Raw genomic sequence first — 22,548 nt, forward strand, 5'->3', positions numbered from 1 at the left:
CCAATAGAACACAAAATTAGAAATTTATTGTCCAATCACAACGAATCTAGGTTAGTACTGATTTGAGCTAACAAATTCAACCTTTGTAACTTTTGGTAAATTTTGAAGTATAGTTTATTTAAAAATTAACATAAAAATATTTAGTAGTTTTGTTTTAGCTAAATTAACTAGGCCTATGTTTAAAATAATTAAAGAGAAATTCTTGAATTACGTGCCTGACTTTTAATTAAAACCATAAATGTGACCTCAAATTTCTTTCCTAAAAACCTTCACAGAGCTGAACATGAAGTTATTTTTACTTGCTAACAAACATATTAAATATAACTCAGGAAGTTACTCAGGGGTATAGCAATACCATTAAGAGATGTTAGTCAGATCCTTTAGTTACTAGTTATCAAGTGTGAGTATTTCAGTTCCTTTTTATGTTTTAATTAGTAAAAACTAAGCTTTAACAATGGCATCTATTTTAACAAACTATTTCTGTTGATTCACAAGCATAATCAGTGTTACTAGTGCCACTTTGAACGCTCAACAACGACCAGGAGCACCAGCAAACACTTGGCAATGTGTGTCAGTACCTAAGAAATGCCAATTATTATTGACAGAATGTCAAAAGCTAATATTTTTAGCCAACTCAGTCTAGCTTTATTTTCTTCTCTATAAACAAGAACGTTCATTTTTGTAGGAGTTGTCTCCTCAGATCAAAGCTGTTTAACTATTCTGCACCTAGCCTATTAAAAAATTTCTCACAACTGAATAAAATTTTTATCTTGTTTGTTTTATTTTTGATAAAAATTTTGACTTAGCATCAGCTGGTTCAAATATTGCGTCCGATGGGTGCAGTTGTATTCAGCTTTTCTCTCATGGTGGAAAGACACATTAAACAACATGCAATAGCCATTCATATATAAAACAACACTACAAGAGCAGATAAATTCTGATATGAGGTGCACAATTGGTCAATCAATCATCAGAGATCCTGGTTTCCATGGTTTATGAAACTGCATACCTATGTTTGTTATCTCTCTTGTATATCTGACATGGGAGTAGGTTTTAACAAGTATGAAATCTTACGGGTCAGAAAACATACTGGGTACTCGGTGGCTACAATTAGATCAATTACACTTCTCAGTATGCTGTTATTTTTAATCCCACAACAAGGTACAGTCAATGTATGCTTATCAATAAAAATTTCAGCAGTTGAGATTGCCAAGTTTTGTCAAACTCATCTTATATTTATGCATGATCACTGGTAGACCTAACTCAACTAGTCAAGACTGTCCAGTTAAGTCAAGTTGAGTCCAGTTAGGTAATCAATAAAAATATGTTTGCGCATCAGAACTGCAGCTATATACCTGTTCATAAATACATCATCATAGAATGTTCGGTAGAGCTGATTGTCCGCTTATCAGAAGCTGATGTAATGGATAGTAGAATAATTAGAAAACATGGAAAATTAACACACTTGAATCAAAGGTGATCAATGTCTCAGAAACTGGCTATTCTCAAGTGAAATATGGTAAGTTGCAAATTTAACTAGCTATTTACTCACTATTTCTTATAGAAGCCTTATAAAAGCTTTAAATAACACATTGCCACTAATTTATGAGTTGTGCTACCAATGAGAAGACAATAATTTCTCTACAGTTTTTATGAACGCTATTTACATGTAATATTTAGTTCTGAAGAATGGCCTTACACGAGCAGGTTTGCATTTTTAATCCCTTTTCTATTTTTTTCAGATCTTGGCTCACATCTATGATTGTTAATTGTTTTATTTTTCATTAGATTTACAGTTTGCAGTATAATATAATATATTATAATATAAAAACAAAATTGCCACAAAATTTTGAGCCGTGGTATGTCAAACTATTTGGCCAAATTGACAATAGATGTGCAATAAGGTAAACATTTACTTCTAGCCATGAAAGACGTTCTCATTTTTATCTCTTATTTTTGTTTTGTGTATGGCTATGCTAGCTTAAAATTTTACTAAGCAAGAATAACAACTAATATTTCAGCACTAGTTGCTGTTAAAACGTTGAGTTGCATTTAACGGGAATAATAGTCACCTCTGATTACCAGGGAGTACTTTGAACTTTCACAAAGCCACATAGGCATTTGTGACAATAATACGATATAATGTGTTATAATATAATGTTATAATACTAATTATAATATTAGTATTATAATTATATAATATTATAATACTATATGAAACAATATAGAATAATGTGGTGCAACAGAATATTATGTTTGTCTTAGACACTCTAGCATCATGTTCCGCCTGAATACTGCCACACCCTATTATGACCCTAACAGCAGTAATACTTTACTAGGCTTTGCAAGTTACAGAAGTAATTTTGAACCCATGGACTAGACAACTAGTAACGTTATAAAAAACTGCTCACCGTTATTAAACTATGGTAGCAAATCTACAAGCGTCTTAGAAAAACATGTCAGTGTAGCAAATTTACTAATCAATTTTGTGTTTATACAGTACAGCAAAACTTTCACAGTAAAACTTGAAAAGATGACACAATTTTAACGCTTTTCAAAAACTTGTTGTTGAGACCGGTATGTATGGTTTAATAAATACACCATTCTTTGAACATCTTTAGAGCTACCCCTGTGTTTATAGAGTTGTTCACGCAGACACACACCCACACATGTGCACACATGTACACGTGTACGCGCGCACACACACGCGCACATGTGTACACGTGTACGCACACACGCGCGCTCTTCTTTGGATAAAATGCTAGGCTTCAAGAAGTTGGATTAGGTGTGTTCTAAAGTCTCGTATGCCCGAGTACTGTTATATAAGAGTGATGACTATGTCAAGTAATAGATCATCATAGCAATGTGTCAGTGTGACAATGATTGTTCACATATTAGGGTAGTTCGGCATTTCCATCTTGGCTTTTCTAGCTATCTGGTTTGATCCATAATCACTTTCTGCATATTCCTTTTAATTTCATGACCTCTTGAGTTTATGAATTGCCCTCTCTTAATTTTATTTTCTATTTTTTAACTGGCAGTGCAGCAGCTCTCAGAGCAGGTTATCACAATACATTCTTTCAACGTGAACAAGACTTCTCCCATTCATTTGGGTAAAGATTGCTCTAAGGGAGAGTAGTCCTGTTCTTTTAATACCTCAGTGTTTATGTTCTTATTTTTACATTAATATCAGTTAGTAAGAATGAAGCCAATAATAAACAATAAATAAACCCATAAGCATGTTATTCTTATATCTTACAGATTCAATTTACAATTTGATAAAAACAGAAGTTTAAAGTTATTACTGGCTCTTACTTCTGTCTAGTAAACAATTCTTGCATTGGTCAGTAGACTATTCAGTCAACATGTCTTTAAAGTTGAAGATGTTTGTGATAACCTTAACATTGACCTAGTATCTATTTACATTCTAATGCTGCTAGTTTCAAGTTTCTACATGCAGAATATACTTTTTTGATATATCTACATTTGCTGTATTTGGTTACAGAGACTGCACCTATAAACAACAGGATTTGAAAACTTATCAATCATTACATAGTCTTGATTCTTTGTAGGTAATTCATGCAGCAAAAAGAACAATAACTGTATCGACTAATAAAAAACAAACAAACCGCAGTAATAGATAAAACTCATTAATGATACCAGTGAACTAATAAAATATACAGATATTTGGAATAATACCAGTGAACTAATAAAATATACAGATATTTCTGTCAAGTTAGTTTACACTGTCGTCACCTATCAATTCTTTCACTCCAATCTCAATGTCTTACAACACTTGAAAGCTTTATTCAATAACTGAGAGCTTTCTTAAATAAAATTACTCATGAGAAGGCCTTGATAGCTCCTAATATTAGATGAAGTAAGATTAGACAACTTCTAATACAAATAACATCATGATGAAAGAGGCTCAGAAATAGCTGCGCTTGTCCCTTCCACTGCAATCTTTGAACAGGCTCAAGGTTGCCTTGATGTCATTGCATTTCACACCTCAGTTGAGAAACTGTCAACTATGGCTTCACATTGACTTGTAGATGGGTCTATCGATTGTCCACTGGTTATTCACAGAAACACATAATGCTTGCATCATTACCTTCTTCAAGGTAAAGCTTACCTTTTGGAATTCAATGCTGGCTTGACTTACGAATGCGCAAATGTCGAGAAGACAGATGAGAGATCAAGCAACTTACTTTAGCATTACCAATGGCTCACCTGATATAAATCAACCAGCCTTCAAAGTGCAGACTTTAAACTCATCATTATTCCCAATGTTTACTCTGTTAAACATTCAATATTATTATCTTAGATGTCAAGGGAGGTAAGCTCTTGGAAAATTTGCTTTTGTGCCATAAAAGGTATTTTTTGTTGTTTATTAGTGTGATGTAAAGATTTTCACATGTATTATTTTGTTTAGTATTATATTTTACATACATACAAGCAGATAACCAGCAACAAGTTCTACTTGCAAGAAGAATGATTATTCAGAATAATGTAGGTGTTGGAGTTTCCAAAAGCTGTTGTCATAGCAAAGGTAAGGCAACAAAAACTAAAATGGCACTCATAGAGTAAAGTGATAGCATAGATGTTGCGATACGATATGTTAGACAGCTTGCAAGTACATTTCATCATCTTTATTATATGCATGGCATATAATAAAGCTCTAACTATTATACCAACCTAAAATTTAGATAATTAGCAGCTAAATTGGTAGTGTAACTAGAGAAAAAAAACCGCTTTTGGCTTGATGTTTGATACAGTTTACGTACAACTACAAAGAATGCAGAAATAACAATATTTCAACATTGATTCATTATTTTTGCATTAAACTTGTAGTAACTAATAATAAACTCGGATGCTTTAGCTCAATTTATACACTTATATAGCCAATGGAAAAACAGAAACATCCGTGTTTTATCTAGTAGCTCAATAATTATTTCTCTGTTCATCTTTATCACCTAGTGTATAACAGCCAAATCAGCTATATACCGTAAGCTATATAAGCTATATTAGTTGTATCAGCCAAATCAGCTATATCAGCTATATAAGCTATAAATTATTAGTTATATCAGCCAAATCAGCTATATCGGCTCTATAAACTATATCAGCTGTATCAGCTATATCAGCTATATCAGCCAAATTAGCTATATCAGCTATATTAGTTATATCAGCCAAATCAGCTATATCGGCTATATAAACTATATCAGCTGTATCAGCTATATCAGCTACGTCAGCTACGTCAGCTACGTCAGCTACATCAGCTACATGTATATCAGCTATATCAGTTAGCAGTCAACTTGGAGACATTTATTCAGATATTGGTAATCGAATTTTAGACAAATAGAGTTTTGCTATCTGTGTACATGTAGAACCAAACCCTCTGCAACTTATGTACATGAAGGGATGAAACTCATTAAAGGAAAGGTAGAAGAAGTTCACAACTTTTTTCCAAATAGTATGCTATTTTACTGAGAGTTTCTCTTTTAAAAAGTTTTATACTGATAGCCTATGGAAAAATAAAATAATAGGTTTTTGGAAGTTGACTTGAGTCTCACTATTTTTCAGCAAAACTTGTAACAAATTCTCATTATAAAATAGAGTTAGTTGTTGAGCTGAAGACTCGTCAAGTAACTCTAAGAACAAGGCTTTTTAGGTGGACCTGTTGGTATTGACAGAAATTGACAACAAAGCAAAAGTAAATGCACTTATACTCTGTTGATAAAAGATGTATCCTGCCAATTAAAAAATTTAAAGCTCAACTAACTTTTTTACCTCAAGCTCTGCTACTAATTTTCTTCGACTATCAACCAATCAACTCCAACCAACACAAAATGGGTATAGTAGTGCTGAACATTACTACATAGATCATCTGATAAACAAATTTTATTCAAATTATTTTTATGTTCCACCGAGTGTTTACGCATATAATGTATGTATATAAACATGTGAGCTTGTAAAGGGTATTACATTTGCTTCCAAACATACAAGAGGAAATACAGCGCTATTGTTTGTACAGTAGGGAATATCATATACACATTGCATCACGTCATATTAAATGCAAAACTATCAGACCACGTGAGCGTTGTCTACACTTGATCTTGCCATGTGTATATGTAACTCAGCCTACAGCTAAAGCTTACAAGTTATTAAGGTCATAAGTAAACTAAGCAGAAGTTCTTTATGAAGCACTGTACCATTCTGATAAGATGAGAAATGTTTGTGTGATTCAGGCATAATAACGCATATAATAAAAGATTCAATTAGTAGCTACTGAGGTAAGGCAAAAAATCAACAATATTATCAAAATGCTTCAAAGTCAGTATACCGTTATTCACACACAAAATTACTCTGCTTAGCACTTTTAGTTGACAGTTACTGTTACTTGTTAGAATTCTGACAGTTACATTCTTTGTTATAAACTTTAGCGATGGTTGATTATTTTATAAAGAACTGACCTACTACATTAGCAAACGAAACCACGACTAGCAAAACATGCATTAAAACTTTAAAAAATGTCAAAGTTCCCTTCTTCCTTTCTGCTTTCACATAGACTATAGATGGTAAAATGAATCCGTAACTCTGAGCACCAAAGGACCCTGTGTATCTACAACAAGCATATATGCAATTACTGCCCATTGGAGTGAGTTTTGTATATCAAGCAGATATATGTGGACCATTAGTAGACTGAGTAGACTGTCAGTATATTGTGAGTATACTGACAGTCTACAGTGAGCATACTGACAGTATACTCACAGTATACTGTCAGTATGCTCACAGTATACTGTGAGTATACTGTGAGCATACTGACAGTATACTCACAGTAAATGACAGTATACTGTGAGTATACTGACAGTCTACAGTGAGCATACTGACAGTATACTCACAGTATACTGTCAGTATGCTCACAGTATACTGTGAGTATACTGTGAGTATACTGTCGGAATGCTCACAGTAGACTGTCAGTATATTCACAGTATACTGTCATTTACTGTGAGTATACTGTCAGTATACTCACAGTATACTGACAGTATACTGTGAGCATACTGACAGTATACTGTGAGTATACTGACAGTATACTGACAGTATACTGTGAGTATACTGACAGTATACTCACAGTATACTGTGAGTATACTGACTTACAGTGTACTTACAGTATACTGTCAGTAAACTGTGAGTAGACTGCGAGTAGACTGTCAATATACTGTCAGTCTATACTGACAGTATACTGTCAGTATACTGTCAGTATACTGTCAGTATACTGTCAGTATACTGTCAGTATACTGTCAGTATACTGTCAGTATACTGTCAGTCAGTGTACTCACAATATAGACTGACAGTATAGTCTGACAGTATACTGACAGTATACTGTGAGTATACTGACGGTATACTGTAAGTAGACTGTCAGTATACTCACAGTATACTGTCAGTATAACTGTGAGTAGACTGAGCAAATTGTGAGTAAAAGAGAAGAATCTTAGCATGTTTTGAGTAGGCTGAGTAAGCTATGAGTAGTAAATAAACAAATTTCACCTAGCTGACATCAGCATTATTGACCAGCACATCAACAGCACTATTATAGCATACATCATAGCAGCTATTATGCTATAATAGCATACATTTTTTCAGCCCCACAAGTCAAACGCATAAACTTGTCAATTTTTCTACTGCTCGGTAAACCCATTTAGCAAGCCATAAAGATTCAAAATCTGGCACAAGCAACAGAAGATACAGTAGTGTCAGAAAATGTAGTGTCAATCTAATGATTATTCTAAACCCATAGCTTTAATGTTAACGAGTAAGAATGTTAACAAATAAGGATTTTATCTATTGAATGAACACAAAGAGTTATTTGTGTATTACTTAAGGCATCAGTCTTTTCTGTCCCACCTACACAACTGAGACATTTGTAGTAGATTAGCTCCAATATTATGAGCCAATATTCAGTTCCAATCGTAGGATTGTTGCAAGTTAAGAAATAATTCTTTTAATATGAAGAAGCCAGTAAACTATTTTTCTGCCATCTGAACTCAGCAACCTTGATGCCAGGTCAACAAATCAAACCAAAGCGGATATACTTGTATATCAGGTAAATAGGAATAGAAGTGTGTTTTAAAGGCTCATTAGGTCTTGGCTTGCTGTATTCCACACGCTGCCAAGACTTTTTCCGTACATCACTACACTTACGTGTAGGGTAAGGCATTTCAAAGAAAGTAGGTGGCTATTAGTTTTTCTTTTTAAGAATGTTTAAAGTTTAAAATTTTTTTCAAATTTTCATAAAGAAATGTTCATCACTAAGAGTGAAAAACCTAACATGCAATACCTTATAATGGTTCCTATCTGAGGCAGAAATCTTGCAAAGATGAGACAACTCCCAACAACACCAATATTCATGACTGCCACATGCTTCCAACTGAAAAAAAACGGTATGCACACGAGCTCTTCGAGATGAATATTTTAAGACAATAATAACAGAACACTGCTTGATATACTATTTTCTGCTTTATTGAAGTACAAAAAGTGATCAGGTACATAACAACAAAGTAAGCTCACAGATCCTGACTCTTTGTCACCGAGTAACAAGTACTCATACACACAGTGCCAAACTAGAACAAGTGCTCCTATGCAGACAGACTATGTGAGATAAGTATTTCTACAAATGTAATGAATATTTTGATACAAAATGACCGAGTTGAAAGGTACGCTCATGCGATTTGATATAGTTCATGAAATTTTCCTAAAAGCACTGCCCAAGCTGTACAAATGCAATTATGCGTGCTGACAGGGTGAGACAACCGCTCAATAGTTTACAAGCCTGTAAAGGTAATGAATACTATTAGAAATGTTCGAGAGTTCGTGACTAGCTAATGTAAAATGAGTTGCTTTTATGATGTCAATGACCTGTTGGTTACTCTTCAATAGTTTTATAATATGATTTCAATGTATTTGCCATAGTTATCTTGTGACTTGGCACTTGACCAACGTTTAATCCCAGATAGTGGGCTGCCTTTTATACAATTCATTTTGTCCTCGCCACCCGTAGTTGGAGTCAGATAGTGTGGACAACAATATACTGTAGGTTACAGCAGTGATCATATTGATGGAACCACACAGTATTTTTCGATGTATTCTTTGTTATTTATGACATAAACTCACTTTCTTTCTTATCTCAGATCATACATACTATGCATATTTGAGAATCAAGTTTTGTAGAAACTCTGTCTGTCACCAAATGTGTTCTCAAGAAATATAGTTTATTTATTAGGCAACTTTTATCCTCTGATAGACAAAAAATAATGTGTAATTCAATATTAAGACTCTTCTGATACTCTAAAGGGTATAAGTTTGTTTTTATATACTTACGATAGACACTTACGCTACATACTTATGGTATACACTTACACTATATACTTACGGTACAAACTTAGGGTACACACTTACGCTATATACTTATGGTACAAACTTAGGGTACACACTTACGCTATATACTTATGGTACAAACTTAGGGTACACACTTACGCTACACACTTGCGCTACGCTATATGTATACGTATGTTCAACACCAGGTTAAACTTGGTCAATTTTAACCTGATGACCTGATAACCTAAGTTGGCCAAATGAATATAAACTTAGTTTTTTATATTTTTCTATATGCTTTTGTCATAGTGTTCAAATACTGCTATGTTATACTAACACTAAGTTGAAAAAGCAAATATCGGTTAAAATTTTACTAATATCAATGTATAAAACATCCTTAGCATTCCACTAATGTGCATACTTCTATAACCCATCAAATAAATACTTAGGAAACTACCATAATTATGATCCTCGCTGTAAATATTGTATTTCTGATGCAAAACAGTTTTCAGTTAAATATGATGTAACAACTATATATATATATATATATGACAGAGGTTAGATAACTTCCTACCTTGGCCAGATGGAGCCAAATACCACCTTCATGAGCTGCACTCTCATAATGTACAGAGTCAGTGGATATACCGTGATCAGTTGCAGAAAGATAAATATTCTTGCTACAAATGCTAACGGGTCTCCAGGTATCAAGTTGTTAAGCAGATTCTACAAATATGCAAGATATTTTTATTTTTAGAGATTTGACAGAAACTTATAGTTAAGAACAACTACAGTAAACAAGGGTATATGAAAAGGTTGTATATTTTAAAATTCTATGACTCACTCTTAGATTTGCCTATTATGACCATATATGGAGATTACTATAGAGTGTAAAGAGAATAATTAGTCATATAAAGAAATTAATTCAAAACAAAAGTCACTTCTTTTTCTGACAAAATAATTATATTCCATTCAATAAAACCTTTTCATCGTCCCCTTAGTTTTTTTATCAACGGTGAACATCTGACTCCATTGTTTCAGCAACTAGACCATCAAATCATCCTTCAGATCAAATAATAGGTGTAGAACCGAAAGGCTCTTTCACCAGAACCATATATTGCCCATTCTGTCTCATGCTGCTCTGAACTGGTATTCCTTAGTATCAAAGACTGATAAATAAAAATTAAAACGCTTTTATAAGTTATGTTTAAGGGTTATGCTACCTGATATAGACAGTTACAATCAGCGCCTAAATGTCCTTGATGCTAATGAACTTACTGCGTTGTTAGATATCTGTTGTCTAAATTACTCAGATCACATCTCCAATCTGCCTAACCATCCATTACATTCCTACCTTTCCAGAAAATTCCCTACATCTAATACCAGACACTAACACTTAGCCAATCCAAATTATAGAACAGGGTTATGCAAAAAGAGCTTTTTATTCTAGTACACATTATTTACTGTTCTTTATTTTATTTTCATATTATTTGTTGTCTCATTTATATTATTTGTTTATATCATGGTCTAATTTTATTTGAACAGCGCTGACAAGTAATAACAGAGTTTATATCTCTCTATTTATCTATCCTTGTATTTAGTTACGAGAGAGCAGACAATTGCTGTCTCCTTCGTTCTCCTTAAGGTTGTAATGCTCTACAATTTATAGCAGGAGTGTGTTGGAGTTTTAGAGCTAGTCCTTTGTTGACAAAACAGAATTTAACACTGAATCCAGAATTTAAATCTCAAGCATTTGAGCAGCAGCTAAAGCCAAACTCTGTTAGAAGTGTAAACAAAGATCGTTCATTGATATCACGCTGTCCATTAATCTACGTCTGTGCATACGCTGACAGACGACCTAAAATATTTCAGTCAATTTCTGTGCCAATCAGCATGCCATATATGTAGTTTTGCTTTGACAGATCACACAATCATGTGCTTCACGTTTTATGTTTTATGTTAATCTTATTGGCTGTAACCATGTCTGGCTCAAAGCGATGATCGGCAGATGCTGTTTTTGCAAAAGCTAAGGCGAATTCGCTAGATGAGACGCAGCTTTAGAAATTTTGACATCAAGTCATTCACAGCTATAAAATACCCACAATTTGGCAGACAATCCTACCATGTGAGTCACTAACTACATTGTTAGACGAGACACAGTGTTACCTACTTGGTCAATACAGTCCTTGCTGATCATGGGCCAGGAGCAGTAGAACACACAGGCAACATAGCAGTATGTCAGCGCCACACAAATATACGCAATGGTCATGTCCCTCACCTGTAACAGTTGCATGAGCTAGAAAATATACAACCTTTACAAACTCCACAAGACCTAAGAATATCTAACAGTCATGCTACAAACAGCGCTGCTTGTAAGCAGCAGAAATAAAAGAAAGTGTGCAAATACTTACGTTGTTTTTAGGGTTCTTTTGGTGTCTCATGATGGATAGGATATAGCTCTGGAAGTAGAATGACATGGCTCCGACCCCTGTTAGAGTTGGAAAGGAAGCTCTAGCGTCTGTGAATACAATCCAGCGGACATGGGAACATTTACATAGTATTAGTACGTTTTTTCAAGATATATATCTAGTTATTATAAAACATATAATTGGTAAATAGCTAAGCCAAATGTTTTAATTCAATAAAAATGTTTGCAATACGCATTAGATAAATATTATTGAGATATCATAGAATTTGATAAAATGTGAAACATTATGTAGCCTACTGTTCAAATTGTTGAATATTGGATGCTTTATGATTTTCTGTTTTAGCTGTATTGATTTCATTTTTGATGAATCTTTTTTTTGACTTGGTCAAGGTAGTCACGAGGCTCGGTTCTGTGAAAAACTACACGCAACTCTCTTTGTTTACCACAGAGTCATTAATGTTAACGCTCACGCCCAATTAATTTCATGACAAACAGCAGATGGGAGTGGCTGTTGTCTGGTTTTGAAGAGAACGTCAGTGTGAACCAGTCTCTTTATTCTCTCACAGTTTCTAGTACAGGAATTTTGTGTATTAGGATTTGATACTATGAAGGCAAATGTTCACATTAATTTTTTTCGACAATGATTGGTTGGTATTAGCCAATGAAATGACAGCCATTTTCTAACGAATACAGTTTTTCTATGTCCAATTATAAAAAGATTTAAAAGATTAAATATCTAATTTATAAAGATGACATACACGTATCTAACTAACCTTATCTTATGCTGCTTATTGGGTTCCTAGCATATCTTCATTTGGTTATTAGCCTGTGTTCTTTTTTTCACCGCAGTCACTTATTAAACAATGTTTATTTACTATTTTTCTATTCTAATTGATTAGCAAAATTTTAAATAATATATATATATATACCTTATTATTTATCTCAAAACAATAGTTAAAGTTTTTTGTATATATGTAATTCCTGTACACTTGGTAGACTAAATTCTTTGTATTAACAAGCTCAAACTTTTCTTTCGAATAAATTTTTTTATTGCCAATTTTCAGTTTTCACATTTACTAAGTCAGCCTAGCGCCGCCCTTCCATTATATGTCATATTGATGTGTTACTACAGAGGCTTTTATTCAGTAAGTCTACTTGTCTTCAAGCCAGAGTGTCTGTCTCGAAAGCTTACTCTGCCTTTCAGCTGGTTTACAGTGAACTTTAGAATCTCTATCTCCATATTTGCATCTATAAGTAACATTTGTTTTCCCATTCGGAACACAAGCCAGACAAGTGAGGGAAGATTTTGTTTTTTCCGTGTGAACCAGTCCATCTAGTGATTCTCTCCCATCTAATTAGCTAACACACAGCAGGAGTAGTGGTTCTCTCCCATCTAATTGGCTAACCCACAGCAGGAGTAGTCAGCAGCAACTGCCTGTTTTGCATTCGTTTGTATTTATACATTTCCTGTCATGCTGCAGCATCACAAGCGTGGGCAGGTTCTGAACCTACATCCCAACATATCTAATAGTCACTCGATACATGACCATTTTTATATGCTAAAAGTAGAGCTGTGGGAACACGGCACAGCTATCGGCAGGATTGTGCTGAAAACTTGCTGGATTGACCATTCAGAGAGTTGCTGGTCTAAAACTTGGTCAAAACGTAACCAAATTACTAAATGATTTTTGAATATTCATTTTGTTATGATCGCCAATCAGAAAAATCAAAGAATGTTATTATTTTATTTTTAATACACAAGTCATATTTCCTCAAATATTTTATTACTAGAATCATATGTACTGTCAATAGATAATATTAGGACACTGCAATTAGTAGCCGTGACATATCCTTTAGACAATTTTTTATCTATACGATTTATTCCTGCAAAGGTCTTTAGTTCTCAGCAGATTCTTATAAAAATATTAGATTGAATAAAGAAACTATAATGTTTAATTGATTATGATTTTTTGTTGTACTGTTACACTTACAGTGCCCCGGCACCTGATTGAAGTTCATATGAAATCCCCATCGTGATGTCTTGTAAGTGATGAATCCAAGCAGATAGAAGGCTGACAGTATTCCTAAAAAGTCAGGATCGGGTTATCAAGGACAGTATCAGGTCATCAAAGACAACAACAGGTCATTAAGTGATGATACAATTTCATGCTGTGATCACTAGTCACAATCAAACCTCAATAATTATTATTATCACATTTTGTACGCACGATTCCTTGAACTTGAATCCATAGCAGTGTTAAACATTCAAAACTACATGTATTTACGCGCATAACTATTACCCTGGCAGTCTGGTGCATCATAAGAGATGGTTAAGTGTAATAACTAACAATATTTCCATACTGTGGCATGTAGTCAACTGATGCAGGTTGCAGAGTGTTGGTCAATCAACCTGAAAGTTAGGAGTTTAAATCTCAGTGAAGGCAATTCTTTTTCTAACTTCAAACGGACAAACAGACACTATACTTATTATGGTGAAGACTTTGAAATTTTTTCAACAACATTGGTTACTTTACAGTGCAGAACAAATGATGAACTTTTCTTTTAAAAAGCTGTCTTTACAGCTTCATTTATTCTGCTGTATTGGCAGCATTGGGACAGCGTTGAGGCAGTATTGGGACAGCATTGCGACCGCATTGGGACAGCATTGAGACAGCATTGGGACAGAATTGGGACAGCGTTGAAACAGCATTGGGACAGCATTGGGACAGCATTGGGACAGCAATGAGACAGTATTGAAACAGCATTGGGACAGCATTGTGACAGTATTGGGACAGTATTGGGACAGTATTGGGACAGTATTGGGACAGCATTGGGACAGTATTGAGACAGTATTGAGGCCTACCTAAGGCATTGAACTTTGTGAAAAATGTGGGAGACTTGAAGTTGATTAGAGGCACAAGGAGACAAAGCAGGAAGAATGGTACAGTTTTCTTCAGATGCCAGTACTTATGGAACAGATCAGTGTCACCGCTTGGAGTGAAGACACTTGTCTTGTTAGACCAGATTGAGTCTTGAATATCTCTATGTAGAAGGCTCTCATCAGTACACTGTATATATTCTATAAGAAATATAGTTGTATAGCTTTATGTATTGCAGCAAGGCAGACTTTTGAAAGTATACCACATGTACTCAGTGTTATGAAAGTATAGACTACTCAATCTACTGCCTTATACAGTTAAAGTAAAACTCACTGTCATTGTGGATGGTCACATTGTAATAACTGTCAGTGTGCAGGCCTTCTATATAACCTGAAATATACAGTTTTCCTACACAACTTCACTACATAACTGGAGCACTCGTAGTAGATTAGCTCTTATATGATGAATCAGTGTTTAGCTGATATTCTAGAGATATTTCTTTTTTATTACAACTAAGACAGCAAACTATTTTCCACCGTCTGAACTCAGCGACCTTGATGTCAGGTCAACAAATCAAACCAGAGTGGATATACTTGTATATCAGGTAAATAGGAATCAAAGTGTGTTTTAAAGGCTCATTAGGTCTTGGCTTGCCGGAGTCTACCCACTGCCAAGACTGTTCTCTGTTCACCACCATGGCTAGGTAATTTAAGAGAGAAACACTGACCACCAAAAATTATAGATTTTTTTTAAAATATTCAAAAACAAAAAATGTCAAACAGTTTCCAACGATGGAGTGTAGTTATAATTTGAAACTATATGGTTGCTTATAAAAGGGCTTGGTACTTCCGCTAGATTGGATTGGCTCATTAAACTTTCAGTAGTTCGCAGCAGATATTATAAACAATACTCTTTTTGGCTATAGAACACAAAGCATCAAAATCCAACTAGCTTTGACCGGTTCAATCCAGTTTGTGTCTCTTCTAGACAATATTAGGGATACGTCATAGACAGGTACAACTAACTAGAACTGTTGACTTTGCTTTAAAGGGGCTATTGCAAAACACAATTCACACTTTGAAATATAAAAAAATAAATAATACAAAGAGATTTTGCAGTAATAAATCAAAAACTTCAAACCATTAAATTAAAACATATTTAAAAAATTAAAAAAACTTCACTTCATTAACTGAAGTATGTTTTATTATTTTAACCATGTTGTTGACAAGAGATACCATTTTTGTCTTGTCAAAGGTACCTAATGTGTTATAAAAAAGTTCTTTTTTTACAAAAATATTAATATAGGCCTATACAAGAACAACGTTTAAGTATTTGTTTTTATATATGGCTTCTGACAAATAAAAATAACACACAGAACCCTAAATTTTGTTGTCAAATTTACAGCATGACACGAAAAAATAAAAAATATCAATGTATTAAATGGTATTTTAATAGATAATTGTACCAGGCCATCTTTTACTAAATGCTGTGTTACCAGTCATTTTTACAAAACATTGTGATAAACCTTTATCGAAGAGGATAATGTACACTACATATTGACACTACTAGCAAACTTGATATTTGGTTACTATATTTCTGAGGATTAAGTATATAAAGTTTCAGATTATGATAGATTGTCTGACTTGTCTGATATACACTAGTTAGTAAGTTGTACTTACTGTACGCAAATTGTACTATCTTGTAGTAAGATGTATTTACTGTACACAGAGTGTATGAAGTTGTATTAAGTTGTACTAATTGTACACAAAGTATTCTATGCTGTAGTAAGATGTATTTACTGTACATAGAGCGTACAATGTTGTATTAAGTTGTACCTATTGTACACAAGGTGTACTATATTGCACTAAGTTGTACTAATTGTAGGCCTACACAAAGTTTACTATGTTTCACTAAGTTGTGCTAGTTGTACACAAAGTATCCTATCTCTTAGTAAGATGTATTTACTGTACACAGAGTGTACAACATTGTATTAAGTCGTACTTACAGTACACAGAGTGCACAATGTTGCACTAAATTGTATTTACTGTACACAAAGAGGGTACTACGCTGTTCTAAGTTGTACTTAGTATACAAAAAGTGTACTATGTTGCACTAGATTTCACTTACTGTACACAAAGTGTACTATGTTGTAGAGAAGGTTTGACATGAGCACCCAGTGCACGATGACAATTCCAACCATCGTGAGGAAGGATATGAAGACTGATGAAACTTCGCCCGCTCGTCCCAAGTATGCTTTACAGACATCTGCAAACTCTACCACTTCTCCAACTTTAACTTTACTTTCTGTAGTACATAACATAGAACAGATGTAGTAGGTGACTTTCTGTTGTACATAACATAGAACAGATGTAGTAGGTGACTTTCTGTAGTACATAACATAGAACAGATGTAGTAGGTGACTTTCTGTTGTACATAACATATGACAGATGTAGTAAGTGACTTTCTGTAGTATGTAACATATGACAGATGTAGTAAGTGACTTTCTGTAGTATATAACATATGACAGATGTAGTAAGTGACTTTCTGTAGTATATAACATATAACAGATGTAGTAAGTGACTTTCTGTAGTATATAACATATAACAGATGTAGTAAGTGACTTTCTGTAGTATATAACATATAACAGATGTAGTAAGTGACTTTCTGTAGTATATAACATATAACAGGTGTAGTAAGTGACTTTCTGTAGTATATAACATATGACAGATGTAGTAAGTGACTTTCTGTAGTATGTAACATATGACAGATGTAGTAAGTGACTTTCTGTAGTATATAACATATGACAGATGTAGTAAGTGACTTTCTGTAGTATATAACATATAACAGATGTAGTAAGTGACTTTCTGTAGTATATAACATATAACAGATGTAGTAAGTGACTTTCTGTAGTATATAACATATAACAGATGTAGTAAGTGACTTTCTGTAGTATATAACATATAACAGATGTAGTAAGTGACTTTCTGTAGTATATAACATAGAACAGATGTAGTAAGGAACTTTCTGTGGTACATAACATAGAACAGGTGCAGGTGCAGTGACAAATGCTACATATCTCTAAGACATGGTATTTGACAGATCGCTTTTGCAGTTTACACCACAAACTGAAGTATACTCTCTATAATCTAAATCATATGACAGGTAGTCTTAGAAGAATAAAAATATTGACAGCATGTGAATGGCACACGACTGCTGTTTTCTGTGGTGTGTGACATTTTGAAAAAATTGTCTATATCAAATTTCATATGACAAATATTCTTGAAAAGGTATGAAATATCACATCAGCTCTTATTATCATGTAGAAAATATAACAGACAGGCTACACTTTTTCTAGCACACAATATTCGAGCATTTTTTTTAAACTAAACATTGAGAGGAAGTAGAGCTTATTAGAGGTATTGGAGGTAAGTAGAAACAAACATGCCAACAATATGAGGGTGACCTCAACCCAGGTAGCTATTTATGGCATAAGAACTGAGAACGCTTTTTAAGAACCTCGCCTATTTCTCATACTATTTCAGAAAGCGCTACAAATTACTTAAACTTTTTGGTATGTTGAAATAGTGAAAGTCATGCTATTCCGCTGTGAGTCTATGAAAATTCGAAATTAACCTATTTCTTTGGTTGAAACTGGGTTTTATTGTGGAGCTTAGGTAAGCCTTAAATAATAGAGCAAAACTACATCTATCGCTATTTTATCTAGCTATAGTAACCCATAACTCAAAACAAATTTTTTATGCTGAACAAGTATTATTTCAACTAGTTCTCTAGCAACTCAGTGTGGCCAGAGATCTTCAGGCTTGCAGATGAAATGCAGAGAATAAGTATGTACACAACAATTCTAGACCAACGGAATGTGAAATATTGGTTCAGATGGTAGGTGTGAAGGTGAATGTCATAAGTTGAAATCCTGTATGATTTAATACTTTTTCAACTCTACCATCGTGGCTTTGGACACACAGATGAACAGACAGACAGACACGGCTCTTATTGTAGTAAAGACTAGGCGAATGTCCGGAGTTGCGCCGGTATTAAAAACAGCTTATAAACAGTGGCAGGTAATGCAGTTGCCATTGACTAATTTGAATAAGCTAATATCCGTATTGTTAAACTTACTAATGAGAACCGTGAGAGCAAGCTTTAGTGGCATTGCGCGTAACGCGGAGTTACTATTCATATTTTAACCCAGATAATGACTCATATTGCCCGATGAATTCATTGCATCCTGTGTAGCTTACTGGGTTAGCTTGTCACCTTGTGAATGGGAGGTTCCGAGATCAAATCTTTAGCTCAAAAGACACTGAACAACGACAGACGACAACGACAGACGACAACGACAGACGACAACGACAGACGACAACGACAGACGACAACGACAGACGACAACGACAGACGACAACGACAGACGACGGCAAACTTTGAAATTTATATATATAGATTTGCAAAATCATTTTTCTCAAAGGAACTGCAACTAGTTTGATAAATCTAAAAGAGGGGTAACATGATGTTGCAAAGCAAATACTCCGACATGATTGTCTTTCTTTTCAGCTATGTATAACTTTCAGACATCTATACAATTCTCATACCAGTTTCCTCTGCAAACTTAGTGACAAGGTAGACTGTGTAAAGGTTGACTGCTGCAATCACCAATATAAATGCCACTCCGAGTATAATACCAGCCTGAGCAACAGCCCAGGGCATGGCGAGCAGAGAAGTTCCCATCAGCGTGTTCCACATGCTGAATCTGCAGTTAACAAAGAATAGCATCTTAAAGGTATGACAACTTCAAGTAAGACAACACCGCCATTGGAAAAATTGGTTACTGTTTTTACAATGAGTCACATGATTACTATTGGCTCCTATGCACTACATATAGATCTGTTTATGGTGTGAGGAGACATGGATTCGTGTAACACTTCCTATTGGTACTTGCCTATATAAATCTACACTTACACGGTATTACTAACTAAAGTGAAGACTAGACTGAAAATAAATTTTTTGGGGAGTAAAATTATAATAATGTGGGTAAGAAGAAAAATACTTAGCTAATAGTCACCAAAAATTTTTGTCTGTCCCTTGAAGAGTGCGGTTGCACAAAACAGATTTGTAGAGTTTTATCAATACTAACTGTGTAGGCCTGCGCGTAGATATATAAATAGTCAATATTTTACCAAATATTTTAGCCAACTGACTAGTAAAGCTTTCAACAGTAATAGAAAATATTTCATATCATTCATGTTTATTTTTGATAAGCCCTTCATGATTATCCCAGACTGTCAAAAATAAGAACAACTAACAAGCTTAAAATGCTATATTTGTACAAGTAGTCTAGCAGCAATAAATTTCAGGGGATTTTAAATATTACTGATAAAATATGGCAAATGGTGAATTGGAAATTTTTTGAACTTAGAAAGCTTGTGTTTATGATCATTTGAGTTGAAAAACCAAACAAGTTCTCACACAAAATAAATGTAGCTGCTTACAATGAATAGAAAGTTTGAGACTACGTTGCTCATCAAAGAATTGAATTGTTTTCTTATTGGCCGACAACTTAATATTCTGAATACTTTAAAACTTGCAGAATCTCCCAAGCTTAATTAAAAACTATCATCACTGCATACTAATATACTACGCTACATTTTTACTTATAATTGTACATTCAATTTAAAAAATAATACAAAAATGTTGGTGAAAATGTGAAAATGTTGGTGAAAATGTGAAAATGATGGAAAATGTGAGTTCTAATATAGCTCACTTAGCTAAGCACTAACTATATAGAAGTATTACAATTATTGATATGTAGATAAACTATAGCTTACATGGTGACAAAACTCCCTTGCGTCCCAACAGCTGAGTCAGCAAGGCACATATCAGAACCCATGATGAGAAGTTATCTGCACAATCCGATACAGAAATACATGTACATGAGCAGTATACAATCAAAGTTTAAATGTACATTGCGACATCGAAAGAACCATGCAAACAAAGTGTCAGAGTTGTGTGTTCGTGAATGTAATGATCAACATCGTATGAGCTGTTTCTAGTTCAGCAGTTCATATAAGCAAGTATAAACCATGAGTTTGAAGTAGAATGTATGTGATTTATTCAAAGTACCCTTAAAAAATGCAAGTACGCATATAGACAGACCCACTATTCAGTAATTCTCTGATACTCTTCTGAATCGGAATATCCTATGTTAATACAAATAAAAGCGTGTCCCTGAAGGTTTGCATAGCTATTAGCAACTGCTGCAGTAGGATGTGTCATTTGTCAGTCACTCACATTGACAGGTGTCACCTGTCTAGAATGCAATCACTATAAATGACAGCTTGAGGTGATACTGTCAGTGTAAATGGCATATGGGAATGACATACATTAACAAGGTCAAGGTCAAACTGCTGAAGCATTGTTAAAATTTTCAAGGACACAGATACTGTTACCTAAAACAGATAGTAAAATGACACATTCATAAGCTTGTTGTCTGTTATGAGCTTGTGTATGTTATGTCTCTGCACATAACATACACCAAAACCCCCAAAACTACATATTACCAGTAAAATATACTCAAACTATGACCAAAATAGGTAAAAGACCAATACAATACAACATACATATATATATTTATATATTGTATATTTACGTAGTGATTACTGTAGCCGTCCCAACGAAACGTTCCAAAAGAATTGATAATGATGACAGATTACATGTATTTAAATTACATGCTAGTCACTGCACATAGCATCTGGTGATGGTGTCAATGCTTTTAACATATAACACGGTTATTGGCATTAAAAGAGAAAGGCAAATGCATGGAATCACAATGTCTATCAAAGTTTCTCATCCTAAACAGATATGAGCTATTTCAATCTCTTATCATTTTTGAGTATGTTCATATAAAATGGTGTTGTTTGTTGAGGTGTCAGTAAATGCTTTATATGATGTTTAACACTTTTATATGTTTTATTTTCAAATAAAAACTTATAGAGTTTATTAAAAACTTTGTTTATTACAATTAAAAACAATATTATCCACCAAAAATAATCCATGTAAATTTAAAAAAATTAAATTCAAATTTTAAAATTCAACAGCCAATCAACATCTTTTATGTTAAAAATAAATCTAAACAAATGCATGTAGATTTCTTTTTTAATTTCAGTTATAATCCAGACGTCACTCTATACTCATTACCAGCAGCCATAATCTTCAAATACAACATGGCATGCTGACATGCCAAGATAATAATCAGTGGTCAGGTGCAGCAGAAATGATAAAATAAAAATAGTTAAAAGTAGGTTCAACATCATCATGTTGAGAGTGAATAGTGGCAAGTACTTTTGTATAATATATAGTAAGATTAGTGTATTAAGTCTTTCTCACCATTGAGCAGCAGAGAAGATGTGCAGAAGCAAAACTTGCTACAAGGGTGGGCTGAGGTCCACTGCGCTATCCCGTAGTCATATATCTCATGTTTATGCAAATTCATCATCATTATGAGTTTAACAACCCTGTGAAGTGGAGCATATGATTTTATTTAAAATGACTATTTGTGGATCATTTGCTGACTAATGAGGTCCATAAAAACTGGAAGAATAAAGTTTATTTTCTGGTCAGCAACACGAGAGTGGTAGGATATAAGAGTTGTGAATTGTATACCTAGAATTATTATAAATACAGTAATTAATATAAATACAAGTATCATACATGTGAAATAGATTCAAAGCTCTCGTTTCGTCAACGAGTTTTGAAGACTTGCATTTGTTTAGTAATAGACTGCTCTGATTGGTCAAGTTTACTTGGCAAAATGTGACTAGACCAATAAACACTTAGAAAATACTTCCCATCCAGGATGTTGAA

The 22,548-nt window shown here is 34.0% G+C and overlaps 1 protein-coding gene across 1 annotated transcript; it reads right to left on the bottom strand.

Annotated features, from left to right (window-relative positions):
• Positions 1 to 5,883: 5,883 nt before the first annotated feature.
• On the bottom strand, positions 5,884 to 22,130 carry LOC137405434 (neutral amino acid transporter 9-like). The gene is made up of 12 exons (XM_068091696.1): positions 22,072 to 22,130; positions 20,514 to 20,588; positions 19,281 to 19,438; positions 16,801 to 16,977; positions 15,007 to 15,063; positions 14,658 to 14,873; positions 13,786 to 13,878; positions 11,778 to 11,884; positions 11,537 to 11,644; positions 9,944 to 10,092; positions 8,336 to 8,425; positions 5,884 to 6,619 (listed from the first exon to the last, which is right to left on the bottom strand). The coding sequence occupies exons 2-12, from the start codon at positions 20,573 to 20,575 to the stop codon at positions 6,451 to 6,453; spliced, it is 1,386 nt and encodes a 461-aa protein (XP_067947797.1). The 5' UTR covers positions 20,576 to 20,588; positions 22,072 to 22,130; the 3' UTR covers positions 5,884 to 6,450.
• Between the last annotated feature and the right edge of the window lie 418 nt (positions 22,131 to 22,548).

The sequence above is a fragment of the Watersipora subatra genome, chromosome 1 (genome assembly GCF_963576615.1).
Source record: "Watersipora subatra chromosome 1, tzWatSuba1.1, whole genome shotgun sequence".
Lineage (NCBI taxonomy): Eukaryota > Metazoa > Bryozoa > Gymnolaemata > Cheilostomatida > Watersiporidae > Watersipora > Watersipora subatra.

Bases quoted from the DNA above. Each gene is read 5' to 3' on its own strand.
- LOC137405434 (XM_068091696.1), bottom strand. From the start codon at position 20,575: ATGGGTTCTGATATGTGCCTTGCTGACTCAGCTGTTGGGACGCAAGGG. The intron at 13,879-14,657 runs GTAGGCCTCAAT...CTGACTTTTTAG, and splicing joins CACAAAGTTCAATGCCTTAG to GAATACTGTCAGCCTTCTAT. The intron at 10,093-11,536 runs GTAGGTAACACT...GCATATTTGTAG, and splicing joins GCAAGGACTGTATTGACCAA to AATCTGCTTAACAACTTGAT.